Genomic DNA, 25,850 nt, shown 5'->3' on the forward strand with positions numbered 1-25,850 from the left:
GGCCTGGAGTGGACCAAGCCAGGAATGACTGGAAAATAATGGCCAGTATTGGCCAATGCCCTGAGCAGGGAGCTGCCCTGTGTTACCTGTTCACCTGCCTCCAACTCTGGGAGGAAGGAGCAGTTACTCCAACTTCCACGGGAAGACGGTGGTCTCAGGTCACTGGCCAGGAAGTAGCAGAGCTAGGACTGGACCCAGAGTTCCTCTCCTCAGAGCCCAGGGGCCCAAGACCCTCCCCGCTTCTGCCCTCCGACATGCCCCATCCCAGGGCCCCACGCTGGGAGCTGGGAATTAAGTTTGGTGTTCCCAGATCTGACCCATTTATAGATGAAAGGACTGAGACCCAGGGTGAGACGAGTGACCTGCTCGGGGCACACAGAGGGTGAGGAACGGAGCAGGGAGCCATGAGTCCCACATGAATGCGGTTACAGTCACCTCTCAGCATCCCTGGGGGGTGGGTTCCAGGACCCCTGTGGATACCCGAATCCACTGAGGCTCAAGTCCCTTATATGAAACAGCATAAATATTTGCATAGTTCCATGCTTCCATGGAGGAGGAAATGGCAACCCACTCCAGTATTCCTGCCTGGAGGATCCCAGGGACAGAGGAGCCTGGTAGGCTACAGTCCCTGGGGTCGCAAAGAGTCGGACATGACTGAACAACTTCGTGATGCTTCCATGCACACAGTTAAGACATCTCTAGATTCCTTATGGGCTTCCCTTGTAGCTCAGTCGCTAAAGAATACGCCTGTAGTACAGGAGACCTGGGTTCAATCCCTGGGTTGGAAAGATCCCCTGGAGAAGGAAATGGCAACCCACTCCAGTGTCCTTGCCTGGAAAATCTCATGGACACAGGAGCCTGGTGGGCTGCAGTCCATGGGGGTCTCAAAGAATCAGGCATGACTGAGTGACTGACACTTACAATACCTAATGCAATGTAAACGCTAGGTAAATAGTTGCAGCAAATTCAGGTTTGGTTTTTTTGGGAACTTTCTGGAATTTGTTTTTCCTGAATATTTTCCATCCGAGGTGGGCTGAATCCACGTATACGGAGGGCTGACTGTCCTTGCTCCTTGCCCACCTCCAGCCCTGGGACGGCAGCTCCCTCAGCACCTAGATCTGTGCCTACTTGGCCCTCTGCAGGGGCTCAGGAACCTGAGGGCGAGCTTTGCTGGTCTCTGAGGTCTCAAAGAGGAAAGCCCCACAACATGCATGACGTGTCCTGGTGACGGTCGTATTCTCTCCTCTTCCATCGGCGTGGGGTCAGGAGGGTCTCCGGCCTCCTCGGTCCACCTCACTCTCCGCTCACACCCACCCCTTTTCCAATTCCAGGTCACTCTCCTCCACCAGGTTTTTTGGTTGTTGCCCAGCTGGGCTGCTCTAGCCCCAGGATGAGGTGAGAAAGAAAATATATTTTTAGAGAGGCTTTTTTTTTTTTCCAGGAAAATGACTCCAAATGTGCAATTTGTTCCCAGGAACGGGGGTGTGTGAGTGAAATGGCTTCTGGTACGGCAGGGCCCTTGTCTCTTCCTCCGGTCTCCTTTTCTTCTTCCTCCTGCTGACCCTTCCCCTCTTTCCCTCCCCTCCCCACTCAAAGGGAAGAGGGCAGGTGTGTGCTCCCCCCGCCCCAACAGCCACTTCCGAGCCCTGTGACCCTGGACTGGCTAGAAGGGGCCACCATGGGTAGAGTCTTGGACATGACTGAGGTCTTTCTTATGGGGTTGGTCCTACCTCGAGTTTTTGCAAACCACAGAGCAATTGGTCTAAGAGAGGAGCGTGGGTAAAGCAAAGCCCAAGGCTGACGATGAAGCCTCCTGGGTTCGGCCACAGGCTGACTGTGTATCAGTCACTTCCGCTTTTTCAGGCCTCAGTTTTCTAACCTGTGAAATGGGCAGATGAAGGAGGGGAAGTGAGGAGAGCAACTCAAGATCCTACATATTGTCATTCTAGGTTGCAGCAAGCGAACTCCAGACTCTTCTTGGCCTCATCCACACATAATGACATTGGAAGCCTCCAGCTCGAGCTCAAGACTTTAGGAGCCCTCCTCTCAGGGGGGCGGAGCCTCGAGTGCGACCACTTCAGAGCACCCACTCTCAGAGGTGGGCCCACCATGGTTCAGTGGAGGTGCCACCACCATGAAGCCTTCCTATATTCCCCCCAGGATACCGAGCCCTCAGAGAGGGGTTAACCCCTCCCTGCCCAGGCTCCTCTGCTGACTGCTGGACTCAGTTGAGGGTACCTGGCTGGGCTGTGGGCTTCTGTTCAGACGAATGTAAAACACGTGAAGCTTAAGCTTTGGGGACCCTCACCGGCACAACCCCCTTCCAAAGCCAGTCCCTAATCTTGTATTCATGATCCCCTCAAACTGTATAAACTTGGGTCCCACAGAGTTGGGTCCACCCCCGTTTTCATCCCCACCCAGCTTGAGGTCAGAGCCTCTCTCCTGGAACAGTTGTTGTTTTAGGCAATTTCTCCTCCCCTTCCACCTCCCCCTGGGCCCCGGTTAGTCTGGCACCTGGGCCAGATGGACCCAGAAACAAGGTTTCCGCATCCACCTGCCCCACTTGGGGTCTCTGTGACCTCTGCTCTCCCCTCTCAGGTGACCAGCCTATGCCTGCTCTCTGGCTCCCAGGTCACTCATCTGAAACAGAATTGGACTTCCTCTCTCCCCCTCTTCCCTCCCCTGCCTCCATACCTGCCCGAGGGGCCTCCCAAGAACCCTGTGGGTCCTTGGTTTGCAACCCCCGAGCTCACAGACCTAGGAGAGGCCTGGGTTCAAATCCTGGCCCCATGCCTGGCAGCTGTGTGCCCAGGGGCATCACCCACTCTTCATCTTGAGGAGAAGTGCCTTCAAGTCCCTGGCACACGGTTGGCTCAGGAAAAGCCCGAGGATGGCCTTCTGAGACCCTCACACAGGCAGACCCCTTGGCGGGCAGGGGGCTTCCCCCAGATGGGGGCCAAGCCCTCCCGCTCCCATCCAGGCCCTGCAGACTCTCTCCCAGCAGCCACTCAGCTTATCCCATGACTCTTCTACTTGCTGGATCAGCAGACAGACAGCCCGAGCCGTCCCAAGTTCTCTCTGTGGGCTCCACCCGGAGCCTTCTTGCCAGAACCTTCTTTCACTTCCTGATTTTGGGGTCAATGACATGTCAGGACTTCTGTCATTCGGGCTTTTCTCGGAAGCAAATCCGGGCTCTGGCTCCATCGTGAGTCTTGGGCAAGATGGGAAGTTATGATGGGAGAAGGTAGGTGCGGAGCAGCAGGGGGAGTCAGGGGAAGCCGAGGCAAGGCAAAGACTGCTTTTCCCACACCTGTGACTGCCTTGAGCTGGAGGGCTGGTGAGAATCACAAAGTCCCCTGTGTGGCCACAGGGAAGAGCGCAGCGGACCCCTGTCAGCCCCCTAACTTCCTGGCTGTGCAACCCCGGGCCAGTCACCTAAGCCTCTCTGGGCCCCAGTTTCCCCAGCTGGAAACTGGTGACCAAGGAAGGCGCAAACCCATGCATCCCGCTCCTCGCGTGCCAGGCATCACTGGTAGACTCCTCTGGGCAACGACGCTAGGAGGCAAGTGTGTTTGTGGTACGCGAATCCTGGGCTGCAGGAGGAGTAGGGAGGGTGCCGCTGGCAGGTGCCCTGGATGGTGTTTGGCTAATGGCAAGCCCTCAGGAGGTCCTGGCTCTCATCATTTCACGGCAGTGTGAGTTCCAAAAAGCTGGTCTGTTTAGCCAAACCTCTGGGAGCAGGTGGAGTCAGGCAATGATTGGCGAGCAGCTCCTGTGTTCCAGGCCTGGAAATGCCACACAGGCCTGGAGCTCAGAGATTCCGGCGGAGGCCTCCACTTCCCTTTTGCTGCCTTGCTGGAGCCAGGCGGCCTGGCTAGGGCAAAGAAAGGCCTGCATGGGGTGGGTGGTGAATCCTGGCCGTTCTGTGCGCCTATAGCCGGGTCGTCTGGTCTCCAGGCTCCTCTGAGTGCATCCACAACTCGGTTGTGTCCATGTGACGCTGCGAATCGCCTCACCGCCTCTTAACCTCCCTCATCAAATGCCTCCCTTGACAGACCTCTGGACCTGCCTTTGCAGTGTTACTGTTGAGAGTAGGGTCAGGAGCTTAGCTCTCCCACACCAGCTGGGTGACCCTGACACACCTCCTAACTTCTCTGGGCTGTGGGTCATCCCTTGTAAAGTGGGGATAAAGCTGCTCTACAGGCGATGTGCATTTTTAAGCCGCGCCTGGTGTCTAATCAGCTCTGCTCCATTGTCCTTTGGGGTACTGAGGCCTCCCACTTAGGGTGGGCAGGCGGTGGGAGTGGGCGGGGAGTGACAGAGAGTAGACACTGAAAGGGCTGGGAGGGCAAGCTTGGGTCTTGTCCAGGGTGCTGGCTTGGGGGTGGGTGGGCTGGGTGGGGGTTAAGCCCCACCTGAGGGAGTCAGGAAGGCTCCCCCGAGGGGCCAAGCGGGCCACGGGAGTTGTGCTGTCCGAGTGGGGCGGAGCAGATGCCTGTGTGGATGGTGATCGCAGGTAAGGGAGACCCTGAGAAGCTGGGGTGCGGCTCCAGTGCACAGGTAGCCATGGGGAGGGGGGTGCTGACCGCATGGAACGTCAGGCACTGGAACGCTGTGTGTGCAGCTGTGAACACCAAGGAGAGCGAGGTTGGGGAGGTGGGAAGGGTGAGGGGCTGAATGAGACCTTCGGGGCTCAGACACGGCTCAGCTTGGGCTGGGACCAGTATCTCTTGAGGTGCGGCAGGGGGCGCTCTGGGCCTGCCCAGGCCAAAGAGCCTGCCCCCTCCCTGGGGCGTCAGGGAAGAGGGCCACAGCTTCCAGAAGTCTCAGAACTGGCAGGGACCTCTAAAGGTGGGCCATGCCCATTCTGTGCATGGGGACTGTCTTAATGGCCTCCCTGATGGCTAGTTTTCTGAGCCTCGTCTACTTGCCTAGAGTGCTCACTACTTCTCAGAGTAGCCAGTGCCATCTGAGGCCAGTTCCAGCTGTTCCAAAGTCCCTCCTTATACAGAGCGGATATCTGGCGTCTCAAACGCCCTACCCTGACCCTGTTGGCTCCAAGTCTGCCCTTTGGGGGCTTCTCAGACCCAGTCTGTTCCCTGGGCCTGTGGCAGCCCCTCTGGGAAGTAACTATCCTTATATCTGGGTCCCTTACTTAATAAGCATCATCTCAGCCACCCTGGTGGCTCAGATAGTAAAGAATCCATCTGCAATGCAGGAGACCAGGGTTTGATCATGGGGTCAGGAAGGTCCCCTGGAGAAGGGAATGGCTATCCACTCCAGTATTCTTGCCTGAAGAATTCCATGGACAGAGGAGCCTGGTGGGCTACAGTCCATAGGATCGCAAAGAGTTGGACATGATTGAGCCACCTTTATTGAACCCCCAGTTCAATGGCCAGAAGAGCTCATTTAATCTTTACAACCTGGCACGCGGCCCTGGGCCTGGCACACACAGAACCCACTTTATCTTTGGATGATGAATAAGTGAGTGACCATGTGGTCGTGTTTTCCACATTACAGTTGGGAAACTGAGGCTTAGAGGGGTAAACTCACTCATCCAGAGTCACCCAGCTCACAGCTGACAGAATGGAGGTCTGAACCCAAGTGTTTGCCCAGTTGAGTCGGAGCTCTTTAACTCCAGGCAGTGCTGCCTCAACTGGAACCAGCTCCCCCTCTACTGGGCCCCGTCAGCCCCTCTCCAGCCATCTTCCCAAGGGGCCTATGGTCGGAGTTCCTAGAGGTTTGGCAATGGGATTCCCAGAGGCTGGGAGCTCAGAAGTCCTAGGGATTTTTGAATCTCAGAGTGTTGAAGTTGCCCTGCCTTCCTCTTCAGATCTCTGTCCAAGGGCATCTGGATGAGGCTCTCGTGAGCTCCCTTGCAGGGAACGCCTAATGAAGCTCCACTTGATGCTGAGCTGACCTTTGTCCTTTGACCCTCCTCTCAAGCCCCTGGAAGGACCAGTCCAGATTCATCCCACACCCCAAACCATGGCTGGTGCCAGGGTCTGTTCCTCGGGTCCACACCCGGCACTCTCCCCTACTGGCTCCATCAGTCCTGGTTTCAGTTTCCTGTTCCCTGGGGGGAACTGTTCCAGTTTCAGCTCAATGATTTCCCCTTTGTTGACGGCAGGCCCTGCACTGGGTCTGGGGAAAGGGAGGCTGGGAGCAGAGACTTTCACCCGGCCAGAGCCAGCAAATAATCTTCTCTCTCCAGGCCTCGGTTTCCCATCTAGGAAGTGGAGATATTGACAGCACCTACTTTATGGGGTCACTCATGTTAAGTACTTGGCATGGACCAGGGGCTTCAGTTCAGTTCAGTCGCTCAGTCGTGTCTGACTCTTTGCAACCTCATGAACTGCAGCACGCCAGGCCTCCCTGTCCATCACCAACTCCCGGAATTCACTCAAACTCATGTCCATCGAGTCGGTGATGCCATCCAGCCATCTCATCCATCATCTCATACATCTTCTCCTCCTGCCCCCAATCCCTCCCAGCATCAGAGTCTTTTCCAATGAGTCAACTCTTCGCATGAGGTGGCCAAAGTACTGGAGTTTCAGCTTTAGCATCATTCCTTCCAAAGAAATCCCAGGGCTGATCTCCTTCAGAATGGACTGGTTGGATCTCCTTGCAGTCCAAGGGCTCCAGTAGCATATTGGTCACCTACCCACCTGAGGAGTTCCTCTTTCAGTATCCTATCATTTTGCATATCTATACCCTTCTTCCTCCAAAACAGGTGGATGGGAGTGAGCGGAAAACACATTCACTGATCCAACGAATCGGCACTGAACCGCTGTTCTGCACCAGAGCAGTGCTGGGGACAGAGCAGTGAGCAAGACGACCAAGCCGCTGCCCTCCTGGGACTCTGGTGTAGTGGTGGGAGACGCCAGAGGGTAAGCGAAGTGCCTCATATGTCAGGCGGAGATAAAAGCCACAGAGAAACCCACGATGAGCACCCAAGGGAAAATGACCACAGCTCGGGACACCCCCCCCCCCCCCATCTGGGATATACTTTTCACACCACCTGCGCTGGGAGCAGAAGGGTCTGCAGCCTACAGTGAAGAATCCGAGTCTGAGAGAGGGGGCAGCGCCTGCCTGGGGTCACATAGCTGCGGGGGAAGAAGCACCTGGCCAGGCCTGTCCACCCAGTGACCCGCTGGCGCAGAGGGGAGACTGAGGCCTGCTCTGCGGTCCCGCTGCCCACCCGTGTCCTGGAGACATCAAAGCCCAATGAACTCGGATGACCTGTGGCCCCCTCTTGTGGATCGGCTAGAGGGGCTGATGGGTCCTGGGAGAGTCAGAACCCTTAGCGGGAGGGTACCCACGGCCAAGCAGATGAGACCCATCTGCACGTACTCTGACGAGCCAGGTCGTACCCCGCACCTCCACGCGGGGTCCTTCCCCCTCCAAGCCCCGCGACGGCCGGGGGAGGCGCGCGCTGCGGGTCCCGGTGCCCAGAGCGAGGTTCAGTGAGGCCGGCGACCCGCCCCCGCTCGCACGATTTCCTCGGCACCCCTATCCCGCGGCGGGCGGGTGCGTGCGGAGCGCGGGGCGCGCAGGGACCCCGGGGCGCGCAGGGACCCCGGGGCGCGCAGGGACCCCGGGGCGCGCAGGGACCCCGGGGCGCGCAGGGACCCCGGCGGCGGGGGGGCGCTCAGCGCCGGCCCCGCCCCTCCGCGCCCCGCCCCCCGCGCTGGGGGCGGCCCGGCGGCGGCGCACGCTTCCTGCGGGCGCGGCGGCCGTGGGCGCGGAGCTGCCGGGCGGAGCCGGGCCGCCGAGCCGGAGCCCCGACCGAGAGCGCGCCGGGCCAGCCGCCGGGCCGCGCCGCCGCCGCCGCCGCCTCGGGAACAAAGGCGCCCGCCGCCGCCGCCGCCATGAAGCCGGGGCCGCCGCACCGCGCCGGGGCCGCCCACGGGGCTGGCGCCGGAGCCGGGGCCGCGGTCGGGCCCGGGGCCCGCGGGCTGCTCCTGCCTCCGCTGCTGCTGCTGCTGCTGGCGGGGCGCGCCGCGGGGGTGAGTGCCTCCCGTTCCCGCGCCCCGCGCCGGCCTGCGGGGAGCCCGTGCCTGGCCGCCCGTGCCTCCCGGGGGCTAGTTTTCCCGCCGGCGGGGGGACCCTTCCCCTAGGGCGGCCTGGGGTCCCGGCGGGGGTCCGGGCGCGGGGCCGCGCTGGGCGTGTCTCGGATCTGAGCGGACGTGGCTTGGTGCTTCGTGGGTGTGCCCGGACCGCGGCCACTTTTAGGGAATGGGGTCGCCTCCTCCTGCGGGGGAGAAGGGTGTGCTTTCGGTTCTTCCCTCCGAGGGTCGTTGCAGGAGGGCCGGGGGCGGTGTGTGGGGGGGGGGCGGGCGGCCCGGGGAGGGGGAGGGGAGGAGGGTGACTTGTGTGAAGGTGACCTGAGGGGGTGGGTGAGGATGACCGCGTGTGTGGCCAGCTCCGTGGAGGGTGCTGGGACCCGTGGGGTGTGCACGCGTGAAGGATGAGGCGTGAGGACTAGCGCTTCCCTGAGGATGGGGGCCCCGCGCCCTACCTGCGTGTGGTCGTGTCAGGGTGACCCATTGTGTCTGTGTGCACCCGGGGCCGGGCTGGAGACCGTTGGCCATGCTGAGTGTGCTTGCAGGGGGTGACTGTTGGGGGGAGGCCTCTGTGGTGTGTGTGTGTGTGCAAGCGTGTGCAGGCAGGTGTATGGTCGACCCGGTGCATGGAGCGCGCACCTCTCCAGGGCCGCGCGTGTGCTGGTAGCCGTTAGTATACATGTATGACCTGAGCCCTCAGTGTCTCTTCGACCGCAGCAGGCTCAGTCCTGGCTCCGTCAGGGGCAGCAGGCTCAGTCCTGGCTCCGTCAGGGGCAGCAGGCTCAGTCCTGGCTCCGCCAGGGGCAGCAGGCTCAGTCCTGGCTCCGTCAGGGGCAGCAGGCTCAGTCCTGGCTCCGTCAGGGGCAGCAGGCTCAGTCCTGGCTCCGTCAGGGGCAGCAGGCTCAGTCCTGGCTCCGTCAGGGGCAGCAGGCTCAGTCCTGGCTCCGCCAGGGGCAGCAGGCTCAGTCCTGGCTCCGTCAGGGGCAGCAGGCTCAGTCCTGGCTCCGTCAGGGGCAGCAGGCTCAGTCCTGGCTCCGTCAGGGGCAGCAGGCTCAGTCCTGGCTCCGTCAGGGGCAGCAGGCTCAGTCCTGGCTCCGTCAGGGGCAGCAGGCTCAGTCCTGGCTCCATCAGGGGCAGCAGGAAGAAAGGCCACCTCCTCCTCCTTGCGGAACCCAGGTCCCAAGTGAGTTCCCCATCGGCACGTGTCTGGAGCCTGGCCTGGCCATGAACTGGGGAGACTTCTAGTTCCCTTGGTTGGTTCTAGGAGTTATGCCTGGCACCCCCCATTCCCCAGGGTGAGAGGAACCCAGGCCTCTCAGGCAACCCCCCAGGTGCCTACTCTGCCCCTGCAAGTCTCTTTGGGCCTCAGTTGGCCAGTCTGAAATGGGAGGAGGTTGGGCAGGGGCTTTTCGGACAGACATGCTAGTCCTCAGTCCTCCCCATCTGTCTGAGGGCTTTGAGCTGGGTGGTGTGGGGTGGGGAAGTGTTGAATGCCAGACTGAGTACTGGGGCTCGTGGGCTGGGTGCCTCATCCCCAAGTCTCCCCCAGATGGAGTGAGGAAAAGAGGTCCCTGGGAAGGACAGAGATCCAACCCATCCTGGTAACTGGGTCCCTTTCTCAGCTACACTTCTGGAAGATCATCTTAGGAATCAGAGACTTGAAAATCACACAGCCTTGGGTTCCAGTCCTGCTCTCACCCCTGATTCTAGTGTGACCTTGGACAACTCGTCTCACCTGTCTGAGCTTCCATTTTTCCCCTCTGCAGAATGGGGCTAATAACACCCTCCTGAGAGATTAAATGAGATGCCGTGTGTGCTGGCCCACAGGAGGAGCTCGGTGAATGTTTGATGTCTAGATGAATGAAAAGGGGTGCCGACGCCATGCTTTAGACTCGGTAGCCCAGCAGGAACCCTGAGCTGGGTGAGCCCTGGGCAGCTCACGCCCCTCGTAGAACTTTTCCTCATCCATAAAACCAGGCTCATGGTCTTTGCGCCACGAGGCGGTGGAAGGAATGAAGTGAGCATACCGTGAAGTGAAAGGTCTCTGTGAGGTAGGTCTGAGGGCCAGGTGGAGTGGGTATGGCTTCGACCCAGCGCTGGGTGGCAGATAAAGCCAACCCCCAGGGTCGCGGGTCTGGAGGCTCAGATGGAGGCACTGGATGTGGAGGAGAGGAGGGGCGGGGCTCCAGATGAGGTGGCGGAGGGGGGCCCCGTCTTCTCCAGGCTTCACACCTTTCCAGGAGGAGGGACATCGACTCATCTGACCTGGGAGCCAAAGGGTTAATGGGTGGTGCCCAGGGGCCAGGGGCTCGGCACCAGAAGAAGAGGGTGATGCCTGCATCAGGAGGGACTGAAGTTAGATCAGAAGAGCCCCAATCGGGATGGCTTCAGGAGTGGCCTCTGTGGTGGGGACCCCCAAGGGCATCACTGGGATGGGCAGTGGCTGACTCAGGGCAGGGGAAGGACTCAGGAAGGGTGATACCAAGGTGCTCACCAGCTTGAAAGGGAGCTTGTGTGTGTGTGTGTATGTAGGGGGCAGCTTCTAGGATGGCCTCAGTAGGGGTAACAGGTCTCATTCAAGCTGCACGTGGTGAGCTGGGGAGAGTGTGTGTGTCCTGGCGTCCTGTCTCTGAGCAGCCAGCTGTCTGTGACTCTGAGGGACGTCTGCCTTCAGGATCACTAAGGTTGTTGTATTATGCTTAAGTCTGCCCAGAAAGACCTAGAGTGTGGACATCCGGGAAATTTTAGCTTTAAATTGCGTTCTTTGGATGATCAGGGCTGAAAGGGACTTAGATAATCACTTAGTCTTGTGTGAATTCCTAGTGGTGGGAGTTCATGGCTTTGTGATCTTGAGAAAGCGATTTAACCTCTCTGCACTTTCATTTCCACCTGTGAAAACTGGAAGGCTAGGAGAACAAGTGGGGTTAATATGTAAAGCTCTTAGCGTGGTGCCTGGCACATAGTAAACCCTCGGCAAATGGTCTTTTCTTGTTCTTTGACAAGGTTGTCATTCTGTGATTGGGAGCTGGTAGGTGTGGGAAGTGGAAGGGTGGGGACATGGGAAGAGGAGACCACTCAGGGAATTCTTTTATTTGTTTATTTTTGGCTGCACTGGGTTTTCATTGCTTCATGCAGGCTCTCTCTAGTTACAGCGAGCAGGGGCTACCCTCTTGTTGGGCGTGGACTTATTATTGCCATGGCTTCTCTTGTTGTGGAACATAGGCCTTGGGGTGCACGGGCTTAGTTGCCTAGCGGCATGTGGGATCTTCCTGGATCAGGGATGGAACCTGTACCCCCTGCCTTGGCAGGTGGGTTCTTAACCCTGGACCACCAGGGAAGTGCCCGCGGAATTCTTCTGAAGCCCCCAGCCCTGGTGGTTCCTGCTCACTCCCCACCCCCATGATATCAAGCATCCAGGAGCTCCCTACTCCGCTCCCCCCAGCTGCTCTGGTTGGCTGTGAACACTGAGTTGCCAGGGCGAGATTGTCCTCACTGTAAAACTTAAATGTTGGGGGACCCCTGGGCGGTTCCAGGTCAGGCCCTGACAACAGGGATACCTTAGGGATCCGTAATTGTTAGCACCCAAGATGGCAGGGACTTGGGGACAGAGACTTTGAGTAAGGGATTTCTCCTTTTCCACATTCTTGTCTGTCAAATAGGGACCGTGACAGTGCCAGCCTCACAGGGATGTTGTGACGAGAAGATGAGCTCCTGGGCTAGACCCAGCACATCCTGCCAGTGCACTCTCAAGAGATGGGTCCTTTCTAGGAGGGAGTCGAGGGAGGGCTTCCTGAAGGAGGAGGGTTTAAGCTAAGCTGTGTGCCATATGACACTGAGCAAGCTGTAGCCTGCCCTGACCCTCAGCTTTCTCACCTGTCAACTGGGGACCAATATTGATGCATAGAACTGCTACTGGGGGGCGTGGGGGGCTCATACCATTCTCATGGCCGAGTTGGGATTGGAACTTGGTATCTTCTGCTCCCTGGGGAGCAGCACAATGTCCCCCAACTGTGAATTCAGTGTGTTTCTTGTTCCCTCATAATAGGGTTTGGCATGGGGTGTTTTTGAAAACAAATGGCTGTCCCATCCCATGGACTGGGGCGTAGGGTCCCGGGAGGCCCCAGGGCAGTGCTGGGGCAGGGGCAGCTTTGGACTTGAGACCTGGAAAATGCCGGGGCAGTGGTGGGTGGGTGAGAGGGTCATTATGGAGGGGAGAAGGTAGAAACAGAGCTCCCCTCACCCCCCAAGCCACAGGTCCTGCTGAGTGTAGGCCTCCCTCCTGCCCTTCCCTGCGGAGCTGGGACCCCCCCCCAGAGCTGCTGAAAGGGAGGGGAAAGGGATGAGTCCTTCCAGAGGGGGCTGCAGTAGGATTCCTTCAGGCTGGAGCAGATGGAGGAAGCTGGGGATGGGAGGTGGTGAGCTGAACAGGGGCCGAGGCCCTGGTTTGGGTGGCAGCATCCACACCTCGGAGGGCTTAATAATACAAAGAGCAGCTAATGCTAATGAGCCATGCCCATTGAGCACTTGGTATGTATTGGCTCATTTAATCCTCATGATAATCTTTAGAGGTAGGAGTTGTTAGAACCCCCATTTTACAGATGGGGAAAACTGAGGCACAGAGAGGTTAAGCAGCTTGCTCAATGTCACACAGTTGGAAAGTGGCAGAGCAGGATTGAGCCAGGGCCGGGCAGGCTAATAGAACCGGGCTCCAGTCCCAATTTCAATCTCTCTTGCCATGTGATCCTGGGCAAGGTTCTTCCCTTTTAGCCGTCCCTACTCCCCAGTTACGCCGACATTACCTGCTTCATGAATGCCTGCTCCTTGCCAGGCTCTGGGCCAGGCATGCCCCCTGTCTTTTTTCTTTTAATTCTCGCTGTAGCCTTGGCGGTGGGTGATGCTACATGTGTGGTAGGTGGGGGAGGGCCTGGCTCTGGAGCTCTTGCTCCCCCACCACGTCTCAAGGCTCGGTGATCCGTAAGTGAGCTCTTCTGAGGGTCTTGGGGGATGAATCAAGGGAGAGCTTCATAAACTGCAGGCAGTCAACAAGATGCGGGGGTTGGGGGGAGAGGCTTGTGTCTGAGTCATGTGACATGGCCCAGGAGAGGGGAGTGTTTAGAACCTCAGGGTGAGAAGGGTCTAAAAAGTGAACATGCCCCCTGGACACCCACCGGATGCCCCCAGTGTTGGGGCTGATTCTCTGCACAGATGACCAGGCCTGCCTTTGATCCTCTCTGACTTTTAGAAAGTTGTGTGGAGTCCCGATCTACGTCCCTATCACCCCACCCCTGAATCCTGGCCCTCTTACACCTACGGTTCCCTCTGGCCGGAGTGACGGAGGCTCAGAGAGAGGGAGTGACTTGGAGCCACACAGCAGTCTGGAGAAGGGTCAGACACTTTCTGGATAGACCGTGAGCACCTTGGGGAGGCTCTCTGGCTACCTTGCTCGTTGCTGCACCCCCACGGCCAGCACTGTGCCTGGCCCAGAATGGAGTGATTTGAATGAATGAAGAGTGAATGAGTGAAGGAAGGAAGGAAGCCAAAACTATGAACTTTGGAGCCCAGACTGGGGCTGTGTTGTCTCCTGTGGAGGCGAGTTGGGGCGAAACATTGAAGGACAGTGAGGCTGGCAGAGTCCTGCTGGGTCCAAGCGTGTGCCTATGGGCCGGGAGGCGCCAGGGGGCCACAGGGCGGGCGGGGGCCTGTGGTCTGAACACTGAGGCGCGGCCACCACATCTGGGTGGGACAGAGGCCCTGTGGTTCTGGGCTCCAGCCCAGCTGCTGGGAGCCCTGTGATTTTGTGTCGGGGATAGGGTGGGGAGGCGGGGTGGCTGGAGCCAGGAGCTGTCACTGGGTCCAGGCCCTTGCTCACCCTGCAACTGCCCCCTGAAGCAGAGAACAGGGTCTGGGCTGGACCACCTGGCGAGTCTTGCTGTCCCCCTAACATTCCACCGCATCCTGGGAACATCAGGCCAGTGCCCGCCCAGTAAACATTTGTTGACTGACACCCCCTCCTCTTGCCTTGGCTCCCAGCCTCCCAAGATTCCAGGAGGCTGGGTCAGCCTCCCAAGATTCCAGGAGGCTGGGTCAGCCTCTCTTCCGGCCCCCCTCCTTCCCTCCAGAGCAGTCCCTGGCCAGAGGGGCGTCCGCTCCCCTCCCCCCACTGACCAGGCCTAGTCTCAGCGCCAAACAGGAAGCCGTGATTACAGGGGGAGTCTGAGCAGCAATGGCTGAGGGCCCGGCTGGGGGATGGGGTGAGGGTAGCCCCTGTCAAGTGATCTGGCCCCTTCCCTACCTGGCTGCAGAGGCTGGAGGGCGGGGAATGCCTGTGGCAGCCTTTTATACCCAGTGGAGAATGTTCTCCATGCCCCAGCTGCCTGAGGTCTGCCTTCTTCCTATCCCTGGGTCCCCACCTGGGCCTTGAATGATGTCTCTTTTGGGGGGGGGCGGTCTCCAAACCTGAGGGTGCAGCTTGAAGTAGTGAAAGAAACAGGGGCCCCAGAGCCCACTGGACCAGGGTTGAGATCCTGCTTCTGCCGATTTCTGGCTGTGTGATCTTGGCAAGTTCACTTAACCTATCTGAGCCTCAGTTGCCGCCTCTTTAAAAGGAGCTAAGAGTACCTCTACCTCAGAGTTCTTTGAGAAAATACAGATCAATCAAGTGCCTGGTAAGACGTGGGCTCCTCCTGCAAAGAGCAGTCTCTTCCACTCACCTGCTTTGGTCTCACTCTTTTCCTGTGCCTTTCTTGGTCTCACTGAGGAACTGCTTTTGAGGGGGATGGAGATCATGGATGACCCAAAGTAAAGCCCCGGGGGTGGGGTCTGCCCTAGGAAGGAGAACTTGGGCCAGAACTCCCCATTGCAACAGGCAGGGCTGAGGCCGGATTAGAGGAAGCACTTTCCGCTGCCTCGTGGTATTGAGTTCACCGGGACTTTGGTTCTTTGGAGCTGTTTTTGGCAGCCTGTGGTCCAGTCTGGAGGTAGTAGATCAGACTTGACGACTCTTCAGGCCCTTCCAGTCCTGGAACCCCAGAGAGACCTTGCTATTGGAGGTATCGCCCAGAACAGGCTGACACTGGGCTGTCTCCCTTTCCTCCCAGCTGGGGAGCCCCTCAGCTGCGTTGCATTCATCACACACATCCTGGCCCAGAGTCGGTGGTGACTGTTGATGTTTACATATGACCTCAGGGATGGAAGAGCCCTAAAGAGACGATCCACGCGGCAGCCTTCCAGGCTCACAGATGGGAGTCCTCAGGCTTGGAGATGGCCTGGGGCCTTGCCCAAGGATTGAGGCTGATCCTCCAGCCTGTGGTCTCCTTGAGCCTTCTGACACTGGTGGCATTCTACCCTTTAGAAGAAGGCCTGGAGATGTCAAGCCACCGGCCAGGGCTTACATGCCTGGGTGCTGGTGAAGCTGGGTGTTTGGTTGCTTTGCAGCCTACTCTGGATTCTGTCTGTCCTGTTGCCAACCTGGTCATCATACTTCTTCAGGAGCAAGGTTTTCTGAGATGAGTGATGAGGGTTAGGGGTTTGGGGTGCTGGGGAGAAATCTGAGGGGTGGGAGTTGGGGGTGAGGGATAATACTGATTAGGGCCTATACCCCACTTCTGGGATGGGCCATGGGCTTGCTTCCCTCTGGGGTCAGCCTCAACTCAAGCCCTCCCAGAACTCTGCACCCCCTTGTGCTGCCAGTCAGGCCCTACCCCCCCACCCCCCACCCCCATCCCCCACCATCCAAGCTTTGCTCACGAGCCCAGACTTTAATAAGGGTAATTTAGAATCAATCACCAGCAGGATCTCAGAAATCTAATTGCAGCAAGCTGATTGCCAATTCGACTGCGGGCACCAGGGGGCTGTGGGTGGCTCATTAGCCCTGTCTTCCCTCCCTGGGCTGGGGTTTGGGGGCCGTGTGGGGACTGAGCAGGCAAGGCTCCAGGAAAGGTGGGGGTGGCAGTTATATTGGGAGCAGGGGAAAGCTGTTCTTACTTCTTGGGGTGTCTGGCAGAACCCAGATACTGCCGCCCTCTCCAGGGTCCATGGCTAGAGCAGGCGCCCATGTCTGTCCCCACCGTTTGCTCACCCACCATACATCTACTGCGACTCCTCATGGCCAGGCTGCCATTGAGGGTGGGGTGGAGGTGTCTGCTGCTGAGTTTTACCTGGTTCCTGCCCTCAAGTTGCTCCGCTGCTGGGGAGCCAGGTGCTATAGTGATGGTGGCCAGTCCTTACAGAGCACATGCGATGTACCAGGCACAGTTCCACGTGCCTAACATGCTTTATCTCAGTTCTTACCACGACACTCTGCAGTAGGTATTGTTACCCCATTTTACAGATGGTGACACAGAGGCCCAAGAGCTTAGGCAATGTATTTCAGGAGTGTGCTTCCCAAGATGCCCTGTTGTTTGGTAGGGTAGGCCCAGGAGGGTTGGGGCCTGTCTCTTGATGGACTACTCTGTTCATTCTGCAAACGTGAATTGAGCACTTGCTGTGTGCCTGGCCCTGTGCTGGGGGCTGTGGGTGTGCAGGGGTATCTTGTGTGTGTCCTGCCTCTTGTCAGTGAGCCTTGTTTGGTGGGTTTGTGTCCGTGTGAGGGCAGGCATTGAAGAGAAGCAGGGAGGAGGCCCTGCTTCCCTCCCCGACGGGTTTGAATCCCAGCTCTGCCATAGAAGCTGTGTGAATCTGGGCACGCGACTCCTTCAGTTCGCCTTTTCTCCTCCTCTGTCACCTGGACCAGTAACTTCTCGTTCACTAGGCTGGGATGAGGAGCAGTGCTGGGGGAGGGGCAGCTAGTTAATGAGTTAGCAGCTGGTTAAAAGGAAGCTGCTGCTGAATAGTTACTTGTATTTTACTTGTTTTGATGGTTATACTTTCCGTAAGACTGTGTCTCAGAGTGAACCTGCTTCAGGCGTGTCCTGTGACTATGGGGCAACGTCCTGCCTCCCACCACCACCCCCAGCATCTACTTTCACATCTGTAAAGTGGGGAAATTGGGCTGGGTGACCCAGTGGCTCTTCCAGTCTTCACATTTGAGGAACTCTCAGAAAGACCAGAAGCCAAAGAGGGCAGGAGCTGACCTGGGGTAGCCCAGCTGGGAAGGGAGGGCAGGCCGGCTGGGCTGGGCAGAGGACAGGAGGCCTGCTTCCTTCAGGTGGGCTGTCTGTTGTTCCTCCTGGGCCAGGGTAGGAGGTGCCCTTTCCTTGCCCATCACACTGAGCACTTCTGTCCCAGCCTCTGGGACATGATCCAGGCCAGTTGGAGGCTGGGCTGCGAGTCTGGTTTCCTGGGCAGAGAGTTTCCTGGGCAGGGAGTCCAGTGCCTGAGGTCTTGTCCGTACTCTGCTGCTGACCTGCCAGTCACTTTCAGCTGCTGTTTACTGATGTCCCTTCTGTGTCGGGCTTGTGCTGAGGACTAGGAACTCTGAGGGGGCTCAGCCTGGTCCCTGACCTCAGGAAGGTTCCAGTGAGGTGAGGGGCTGAGGAAGTGAGTCAGGGGAAAGAGAAGTTGGTTTTTGGCTCTAGAGAATCAGGGAGGGCTCCCTGGAGGAGGTGTCCTTTGTTTCAGGCCTTGAAGGATGGCAGCAGATTGATAGGCAGAGGGATCAAGATGGACAAAGGCTCAGAGGTGGGAAAGGTCATGATATAATAGGGAAGTGAAATGTGGTTAAAGGCAGCAACTCCCAGCTGGGGGAAGGGAGCCATATGTGAAAGTGGGAACATATTTCCCTTGGAGAGGGGAGGCGCCATTGCTGGAGGGCGTGCTGTTTCTAAGGAGAGTGTGTTGCTTCTTGCATGTAACAGACATTCACTGGGCACCTCCTGGGTGCCTGGCCCTGTGCCACAGGATGTTTTGGGGCTGAACAGTTGAACAGCATAGTACCTTGGCATGGGAGACCCCAGTGGCTCACAAGGTGGGCTTTAGTCCAAAGCAAGGCATTGGGTTCCATCCTCAAGGTAGAGGACATTGGTCTGTAAAATGCGTGCAGCCCCATCCTGTCCTGGAGGGCTGGCATGTGATGCCAACAGGAGCATGGATGTGATAGTATTAATATTGAATGATGCCTGTTGAGGGCCTGCCATGTGTGATATACTCTGCCTAATGTCTTACGTATAAAAGCTCACTTAATCCTTACAAGGTTATGAAGGAGACACCGTTATTACCTTGATTCTACAAAAGAGGGAGTTGAGGCACACAGAGGTTAAAAAATATGCCCAAGATCACAGAGCCAGGAAGTGGCACACTTACTAGGATTTGAACCCGGTCAGTCTACCTGGGGTTGCAAGAGTCAGACGTGACTTAGCAACTAAGCCACACCACCAGTCTAGTGTCAGAGTCTATCTGGTGCAGAAGCGCTGCTGCAGGCTACCTTGTGTGCTATGAACTGTGAAGGGTGGTGCCTGAAAGGATGGATTTAAGGCCACTCAGGTCCTGCTGGGCGAGCCTGTGGGGATGCTGTTGGGGAGCCCTGGCCCAGGCTTTGGGCTCTTGGCTTCCGTACGGGGCTTCTGTGTTGCACGTGTTCTGTTCAGCTTGGGCTGTGGGCTGAGGCCAGCCCAGACTCGGGAAAGATCAGAGGACTGAAGACGATTTGCGCTGGAAGGGCCTTGGAAACACTGTTGTCCAACTTTTTCATGGTCCTGAAGGGGAAACTGAGGCCAAGAGAATGACCTCATTGCCGTGGGTCTTTCGAGAGGGGCTTTTTTGAGAGCTGGTAGTTCATCCTTTCTGGAGGAGGGCGTGGCGAACCACTCCCGGATTGTTGCCTGGAGAATCCCCACGGACAGAGGAGCCTGGTGGGCTACAGTCCATGGGGTCGCAGAGCTGGACACACTGAGCAACTAAGCACAGCACAGTTCAGCCTTTTTGTTTAACCTAAAAGGAAGTTGAGGCTCAGAGAGGTACAATGATTTGCATGAAGTAACACAGCAAGGCTGTGGCTGAGCTGGGACTAAGAACTATGTCTCCTGACTCCCAGGCAGGACCGTGTCTCTTCTCTTTACCTGTCTCTTTGTGCGAAGACTGCAGGCCCAGCTCCCACTGACCTCTCCTAGGAAGCCTTTCCTAACCTCTTCAAGAAACTGAAAGTGAAGTCGTTCAGTCGTGTCCGACTCTTTGCGACCGCATGGCCTGTAGCCTACCAGGCTTCTCCATCCATGGGATTTTCTAGGCAAGGGTACTGGAGTGGGTTGCCATTTCCTTCTCCAGGGGATCTTCCCGACCCAGGAATCGAACCTGAGTCTCCCGCACTGCAGACAGAGGCTTTACCCTCTGAGCCGCAGGGAAGCCGCTATGCCAAACTGATTCCGTTCAGTGCTCTCAGGGTGCTTCTCTAGCCTCATCCTTTTGCCCCACACCCTGCTACCACCCAAGACTCCTGACTGTTCCCTGAGTACAGCGTACAAGGTTATCTCTCTTGCCTTCCAGTCTACCCACACGCTCTTCACCCTCCATGGACTGTTATTCTCCAGCAAACTCCTACTCATCTTCCAAAACCCAGCACAGATGTCCCCTTCTCTGGGGATCATTTACCAACCTCTCCTCCCAGCTCCCAAGCACAGTGAGCCCTTCTCCAGCCCCTTCCCTCCTGCCTCCCAGGCACCGCTCTTCTACAAGCGATAGGATTCACTGCTGAGCTCTGTGACATCAGCTTTACAGTGTCTGGCTCCCCACAGGGTTCCAGCCTTACCTCTCTGGAGCCCTCACCTGGATACATGGTTGCAGCAGCGGCCCCTGCATTACATCATCTCGCTGGTCGGCCTCACACTTTTAGTTTGTTTCCTTTCCCTCAATTCAGACATTGCTGCTTTGTTTCCTCCTCTTCTGGAGCCTCCTCAGTCTGTTTTACTTCTGGCTCTCCCCTGCTGTCACACCGCCTCCTGTCTCCCCAGTGCCCTGCTCCTGTGGCCCCCAAGCCTGGAGAAGAGGCGAGTGGGGTCTGGCAGTGGGGAGCAGTGGGCACCTGCTGCCTCATTACCCAAGGCTCAGGCTTGGTTACGGGAGCTCCTCCCCCTCTGTCCTCTGTCTCCCGGCCCCCACCATCTCCTGCCCGCCGCTTTCTCTGTCTCTCCGTCGGTCCACTGTACGCACCTCCCCTTCCCTCCATCCTTTTCTGTCTCCCTCCTCCTGCCCTGGTTCCCCCGAGGGCTCTGCCTCATTCCCTCCCTGGAGCCTCCCATCTCTCTGACTGCGACCCAGGGCGGGTAGGACCTGAAGGGGGACAGGAGTCTTTGGGGGCCAAGGGGTGTTTAGGGTCAGGGCTAGAGGGGTGACTCTACTCCTCACTCTGTGGGCCCAGGAACCCCACACCTCCACGCGTTCCCTTCATCCTCCCCTCCAGAAGCGTAGTTTCCCGGACAAAGGGCCACAGGAAGTGAGCCCCTGGTCGCACTGTTTGGATGAAGATGTGGTGCCTAGAGACGGAGCTTGGATGTTCAGGATCCCAGCAGTGAGAGGCGGAACGTCTCCTCCAGGGAGCTGAGCCCCGGCTTGGCTGAGTTCTGTTGTCCCGTGAGGCGGGGAGCTGGAACACTCGCTGGGGACAATCTCAGATCCAGTCTGTGTCTGGGGGGCTGCCTGCAAGGCTGTGGTTGTGCCCAGGGTGATCCTCTATCTGTGTGGAGCTAAGGCCGCATTTCTGTTTCAGTTCGGGGGACGGGCTGGGTTTGTGGGTGCACGTGGTGCTGGTGTCTGTGCTGGTACACGCGGGGCCCAGGGGTCCCCGTGGGTAGGAAGGCCGTTTGTGGCTGCTCCTTTGCCATCAGCTGTTTTGGTGGCTCTGATGTGAGGCTGGGGGAATCAGGAGCCCCCTTTCTCGGCTGTAAGGGGGCGTGCTTCCAACACCTGGGTGGCCATGGTATCAGCAGCTCCCAGGAGGACAGCAGACAGTGTCTCCCAGGAGCCACTCTGCCACCTCAGGGTGGGGGGATTGATGCACGGCTAGAAGCACGTGCCCATGCAGACCCATTTGTGTGTGTGAAAGAGCACACACCTGTCCTGCGCACACGTGTGGAGACACAGACCCCTGTATGTGGACACACAGGCACTCAGAGACAGGGATACACATTCCCCCAAGTGAACATGAGCCACTCACAGAGAGACAGCCCTTGTGCTCACACGAGCACACCTAGGCCCACATCTCAGGCATCTCAGTCCACCTAAGACAACCTGAAGGTGTGTGCGCACAAATGCAGCTGCATGCCTGCCCACAAATGCCCCTGCAAGTGCCACCTGCATGCCTCGCGTGCACACACACACGTATATACATGGGTTGCTGGGCTTCTGAACTACCAGGAATATGTCCGTCCTTAATCCCAGCTCTTAATCCCAGAGTCCAGGGAGCCCAGGCCAAGGGGGCAGCTGGTCAGCCGGCCTCCTTAGAGGTGATTAAGGCATGGGCGGGGGCGGGTGCAGGGGACGCAGAGCTGTGTCTTCTGCCTGACCTCCAGGGATGCCACAGAGCTCAGAGCTTGGGTTCCATCTGAGACTTGGTTACATGGAATTTACCAACCCTGGGGTGCAGACCTGCTGGGGAGGCCAGCCAGGGGTGTGGCTGGTGTGTCTCCAGGGAGAGTGACAGCTGCGTCAGGCCAGCGGAGGCAGTCACTTTATTTAACCACCTGCCTGCTGGGGCCTCAGTGGGAAGCCTTCTGGGCATTCTGATCTCTGGGAACCCTGTTTCTGGCTGAAGTGCTTCTGGACCAAGCAGGAAAATGAGGCCCAACCGGGAGATGCTGAATTTGGGGTCCTGAGTGGAAAGGAAGGTGGTCACTGAGACAAGGGTGGGATGGTGAGGAAGTGGGGGCTGAGCTGGGCCTCGAAGGTGTCTGTGCCTGGGGCATTCGAAGATACATGAGGACACGTTGGGCTGTCACAGTAGTGGGGGTTGCTGCTGGTGGCATTTACTGGATGGGAGTCAGGGCTGCTACAGGGCCGGGAGAACTGTCCCACCCCGGCGTCTGCAGTGCTCCTGTTGAGAACCGCAGGCAGGTCAGGCAACCTGGGAGGGGTCAGCGTGGGCCACAGCTCAGAGGTGAGACTATCCCCAGCGCGCTGCGGGAGGGAAGGCCGTGCGTACTGCCCTGGGCGCCATAGCAGGGCACCGAGGTTGTGCAGGCGGAGTCCTCCTAGCCTGGCCTCCTCGCTTGGATGTGTCTGTGTGGGTCTATAAGGGGTGGCTGTGATAATGGTGGAAAAAGGGTGGTTCTGGTTTCAGACTCTGATGGCCGCTCATCAGCTGGGTGACCTTGGGCAGCTGTGGGGTGGTTTTGAGAATGTGGGTTTCCTTGGCTCAGAGTCCAGCCAGCATGTTGTTGCACCCAGAGCTGGTGGCCAGTAGCGGTCATTGTGGGGGCAGTGATCATGAGAGGCTTCTGTCACTGCCGAGGTGACGGCCACCTGGGGTTTGGGGAGCAAGCTGGTCCTGGGAACAGCTCTCTGTCGTGTGTCCATCTTGAGCCTGGCTTTTCCAGTCCAGTCCTTTCTCCCACAGGCTCTGTCTGTTCTAGCTCCAGGGCTGGACCTTTTGAACACGTTCATCTGGGCGTCCCTGGGCTCTTGCTCTGGTGTGGGGCTGCTTATGGTGGAGCCCCTGCTGTGAGGAGGGGGACCAAGTTGGTATGACTGGGGCTCTGATGGCAGATGCCCAGAACAGGGCCTCTGAGCCTGCCTGCAGAGGGTCAGGTTGATGGGTCAGCTGAAGGAGTTTTTGGTCTGGGAGTCATGTTTAAGTGAGAGGAGGAGGACGTGTCTCCCCCTTGGACTGTGGGGCTCATGAGGGCTGGGCACTCAGGGTCCCTAAAACCCTGTGGGTGTTTGGACTTCATCTGAACTCAGGATGGGGGCAGAGCCTATGGCGGGGCCTGGGGATGGGCTGGCTGGACACCAGGATGCCCTGGACTGGTAGGAAACTGGTGAGGATGCTGGGGTGATGACAGGGGAACGCTGAGGTTTTCTCTGGTTCCCTCCTCCCACAGCTGAGACAGAGGGCTGGGGGCGGGGGGGCTCCCCACGGGGCTCCTGGCTTCCCCCACCCTCCGGGTTTGTTGTGGCCCCCTGCCCTGGAGCCTGAGGGGCCCCCTCTCCCCTCTCAGTGACCAGACAAGGAACAGGGATGGCGAGGTGGTGAACCGGAGCCTGGGAACTCAGGCGGCACAGGCTTCAAACTTGGATTCAGCTTGGTTGGGGTTTGGGGGACGCCGAACACCTGTCAGAGGCCCAGCCCTCGGGACAGACGGGCCTCTGCGCAGCGAATAGGGAGTGGAAACCAGCCTGGGGCTCGGAGGCTGCCAGCTGGGCTGGGGGGAGGCGGGTGCCTGGGAGCTGCAGGCAGGATGGGGCGGGGCGTGGGGGTGGGCCCCGCGACCTATCTGTCCTCCCACGGTCCTAGACAGACAGACAGGGGCGGGGCAGATGGACTTATCTTCAGACTCACCTGCATGTCACCGCTGGGACCCTCCGTCCTCCTAACCCCTTCCCTGGCAGGGACGTATCCTCAGGTCTCTTCCTGAGGGCAGCCAGGGGCCAGCCACATGCCCACAGGGTCCAAGTGGAGACATCCCGGCACCGCCAAAGGCTGGAGCTGGGGACACTGGGATCTAACAACACAGGTGGCAGCCAGCTTGAGTTTGGAGCCATCTGCCTTCTTGGGGTCACTCTTGGCTGAGCCTGCCCCTTCCAATGGCCCCACCTGACAAAGTAACCTTTGACAAGCACGGGGAGGCAGCTGCTATGCTGGGGCTCTCCCACTTGTGGTCTGCAGAATCAGTGTTTGCCGTTTGGAGGTTGAGGCTAGGGAGGCTAACCTGGGGCTTAGTTAGGGTTTACTAAACAAGGTAAGGAGAAGGAGATGGCACCCCACTCCAGTACTCTTGCCTGGAAAATCCCATGGGCGGAGGAGCGTGGTAGGCTGCAGTCCATGGGGTCTCGAAGAGTCGGAGACGACTGAGTGACTTCACTTTTACTTTTCAGTTTCATGCATTGGAAAAGGAAATGGCAACCCACTCCAGTGTTCTTGCCTGGAGAATCCCAGGGACGGGGGAGCCTGGTGGGCTGCCGTCTATGGGGTCGCACAGAGTCGGACACGACTGAAGCGACTTAGCAGCAGCAGCAGCAGCAAACAAGGTAAGGAGGTGAGCCAGGATAAGGCTTACCTCCTCTGCCATCTGAGCATTTGAGTTGAGGCTCTGCTGTGTGACCCTGGGCGAGTATCTCACCCTCTCTGAATGGCCATCATACATTCATTCTTCTCTTTTAAACAACAGCTTTATTATGATTTAACTCATGTTCTGTACAATCCACCCATTTAAAACATATAATTAAAGGAGTTTTAGTATATATACAGTTTGCAACCACCCCCAATATTATTCATTTTTATTACCCCCTAAAAGAAGCCCTATACCTATTAACAGTCACTCCCTATTTCCCCCCAATCACCCAATCCTGAGCAATTGCTAATCTGCTTTCTGTCTCTGTGGATTTGCCTATCCTGGACGTTTAATATTAGTGGAATCATATACCATGTGGTCTTTTGTGACTGGCTTCTTTCTCTCAGCATAATATTTTCAAGGTTCATCCATGTGATAGCATGTATCAAGACCTCACTTCTTTTTTAATTGAATAATATGCCATTATGTGGACACATCACTTTATTTCTTCTGTCAGGTGACAGATATTTGGGTTATTTCTACATTTTAGCTGTTACAAATAATGCTGATATTTTAAAAATGTGTGGACATATGTTTTCACTTCCCTTGGATGTATTAACATATGCCCTTGGGGTCGAATTATTGGGCCATATGGTGGTAACTCTATGTTTAACCTTTTGAGGAACTGCCAGACAGTGTTCGAGAGTGACTGAACCATTTTCCGTTGCCACCCGTGGTACATGAGGATTCAAACTTCTCCACATCCTCACCACTACTTGTTATTTTCTGACTTTCTGATCACATTATTCTTGCATCCATTCATGCCTCAGGTATTTATAGAACACCGGTATTTGACAAGTCAGGGTGCTCACTGCAAAACTGAGAAGAAACTTTATCCCTTGAGTTGTTTAGAAGATTTAACAGCACCATAGCTGTAAAAACCTCCATGCATTTAGTGACAGATCATGATTATCAAGGGGAGAAGCTGAGGGTGGTCAGGAATCACGGGGCCTCTGAGAGCAGGTGAAAAGAGAAAGAAATCTTTGTGTTCTGACCGCAGACTCGGTGTCAGAACCTTGGCTTCAGTTCTCATGACCTCTGGGCTATCCTGTTGGCCCATCTGCAGATGGGAAAACTGAGGCTCCGGCCATGCACCTTGCCTCACGGTCAGCCAGCCGAGAGATAGCTAGGCTTTCGCCTGAGAGTCTGTTTGGATCACTTCATTCATTCTTTCCAACCCTTTGAGATTGGTACTGTCACTTTGCTTATTTTGTAGAAGAGAACGAGGCTCAGAGAGGTAGACTTTCTTGCCTAGGGCCAGTGCTGGGGTTTGGATCCAGGCAGTCTAGCTTCAGAGCCCCTGCTCACTGTGAGGTGAGGTCCCACCTGTCTCCTAGGACCCAGGAGATGAGGGTAAGGGCTGGGGTGAATCTCACAGCATGTCATCTTGGGCTGACAGCGGGCCCTGGCGGCAAATGTGCCCTAGGCAGGCCTCCTCCTGTTTTTTCCTGACTCCTTGCTCTGTGCCTCAGTGTCTCGTCTAGGCAATGGTGTTGGGGGCCCCTGAGGTCCCCATGACTCATGGAGCCTAGCTTTTTCTGACCCATGGAACCGCTCAGAAGCCAGGGGAATCATCCTGGGCTGGGGG

General features: G+C 57.4%; 1 protein-coding gene across 1 annotated transcript in view; it reads left to right on the forward strand.

Annotated features, from left to right (window-relative positions):
• Positions 1–7,871: 7,871 nt before the first annotated feature.
• SDC3 (syndecan 3) overlaps positions 7,872–25,850 on the forward strand; it is a 39,202-nt gene continuing 21,223 nt past the window's right edge. The window contains exon 1 of the mRNA XM_052653651.1: positions 7,872–8,009. Coding sequence (XP_052509611.1) covers positions 7,872–8,009 — 138 coding nt within the window. The remainder of the gene's footprint in view (positions 8,010–25,850) is intronic.

This window comes from Budorcas taxicolor, chromosome 2 (genome assembly GCF_023091745.1).
Source record: "Budorcas taxicolor isolate Tak-1 chromosome 2, Takin1.1, whole genome shotgun sequence".
NCBI classification, from domain to species: domain Eukaryota; kingdom Metazoa; phylum Chordata; class Mammalia; order Artiodactyla; family Bovidae; genus Budorcas; species Budorcas taxicolor.